This window comes from Chrysochloris asiatica, unplaced genomic scaffold (assembly GCF_000296735.1).
Source record: "Chrysochloris asiatica unplaced genomic scaffold, ChrAsi1.0 scaffold00076, whole genome shotgun sequence".
In the NCBI taxonomy this organism is placed as follows: domain Eukaryota; kingdom Metazoa; phylum Chordata; class Mammalia; order Afrosoricida; family Chrysochloridae; genus Chrysochloris; species Chrysochloris asiatica.
Window position 1 is genome coordinate 5,009,980 of NW_006408594.1, and position 559 is coordinate 5,010,538.

At 58.1% G+C, this 559-nt stretch overlaps 1 protein-coding gene across 1 annotated transcript in view; it reads right to left on the reverse strand.

Moving 5' to 3' along the window:
• Positions 1-559, reverse strand: part of MPST (mercaptopyruvate sulfurtransferase) — a 9,416-nt gene extending 8,857 nt beyond the window's left edge. The window contains exon 1 of the mRNA XM_006865280.1: positions 468-559. Within this exon, the coding sequence (XP_006865342.1) occupies positions 468-503 (36 nt within the window). The 5' untranslated portion in view covers positions 504-559. The remainder of the gene's footprint in view (positions 1-467) is intronic.

Consider the following 559-nt stretch of genomic DNA (forward strand, 5'->3'; position numbering starts at 1 on the left):
TCAGGCAGTCTTTGAAAAACAGTTTCTGGTTTACTTGCCAGAGTGGCTGTAGGGACCTGCTGGTATATTTAGCAACCTATCAGCTGAGCTTGCCTTTGTGGTAAATATTCATTTCGTTTCGTTTCAGGAAGTTGTCAATTTCTTCTGGGGTCTCTGAGTCCATCGGGCCTCGCCCATACAGATTTCTCCTACAACGTTATTAGCTTTCCCGCCTCCCTCTCTGGTGACTCCAGGTCACCTTCCACCCCTACCCATTTCCCACAAAGCCCTACGAAGACCGGGCAGGCCACCCCGCAGTCCGTGGCCAAGTGATCCCTAGAGCGAACGTGTGACTTCCCTCCTAGTCTGCAACGCCCCCGCTCTGCTTCAGCCCGGAGACCTCCCCAGAGCGAGGTCACTGCGCCGTACAACCTAAAGAGCACCTCCGGCTACAGAAAGCATGCGCGCCACCCCGCAGCCGCAGTTACCCGGCTCTCTGGCTTCCGGCTTCCCGGCTCGGCCATAGTCCCCGACGCAAGACGCCCCCTCCCCGCGCCCGCAGCTGTTCCCTCCTCCCACC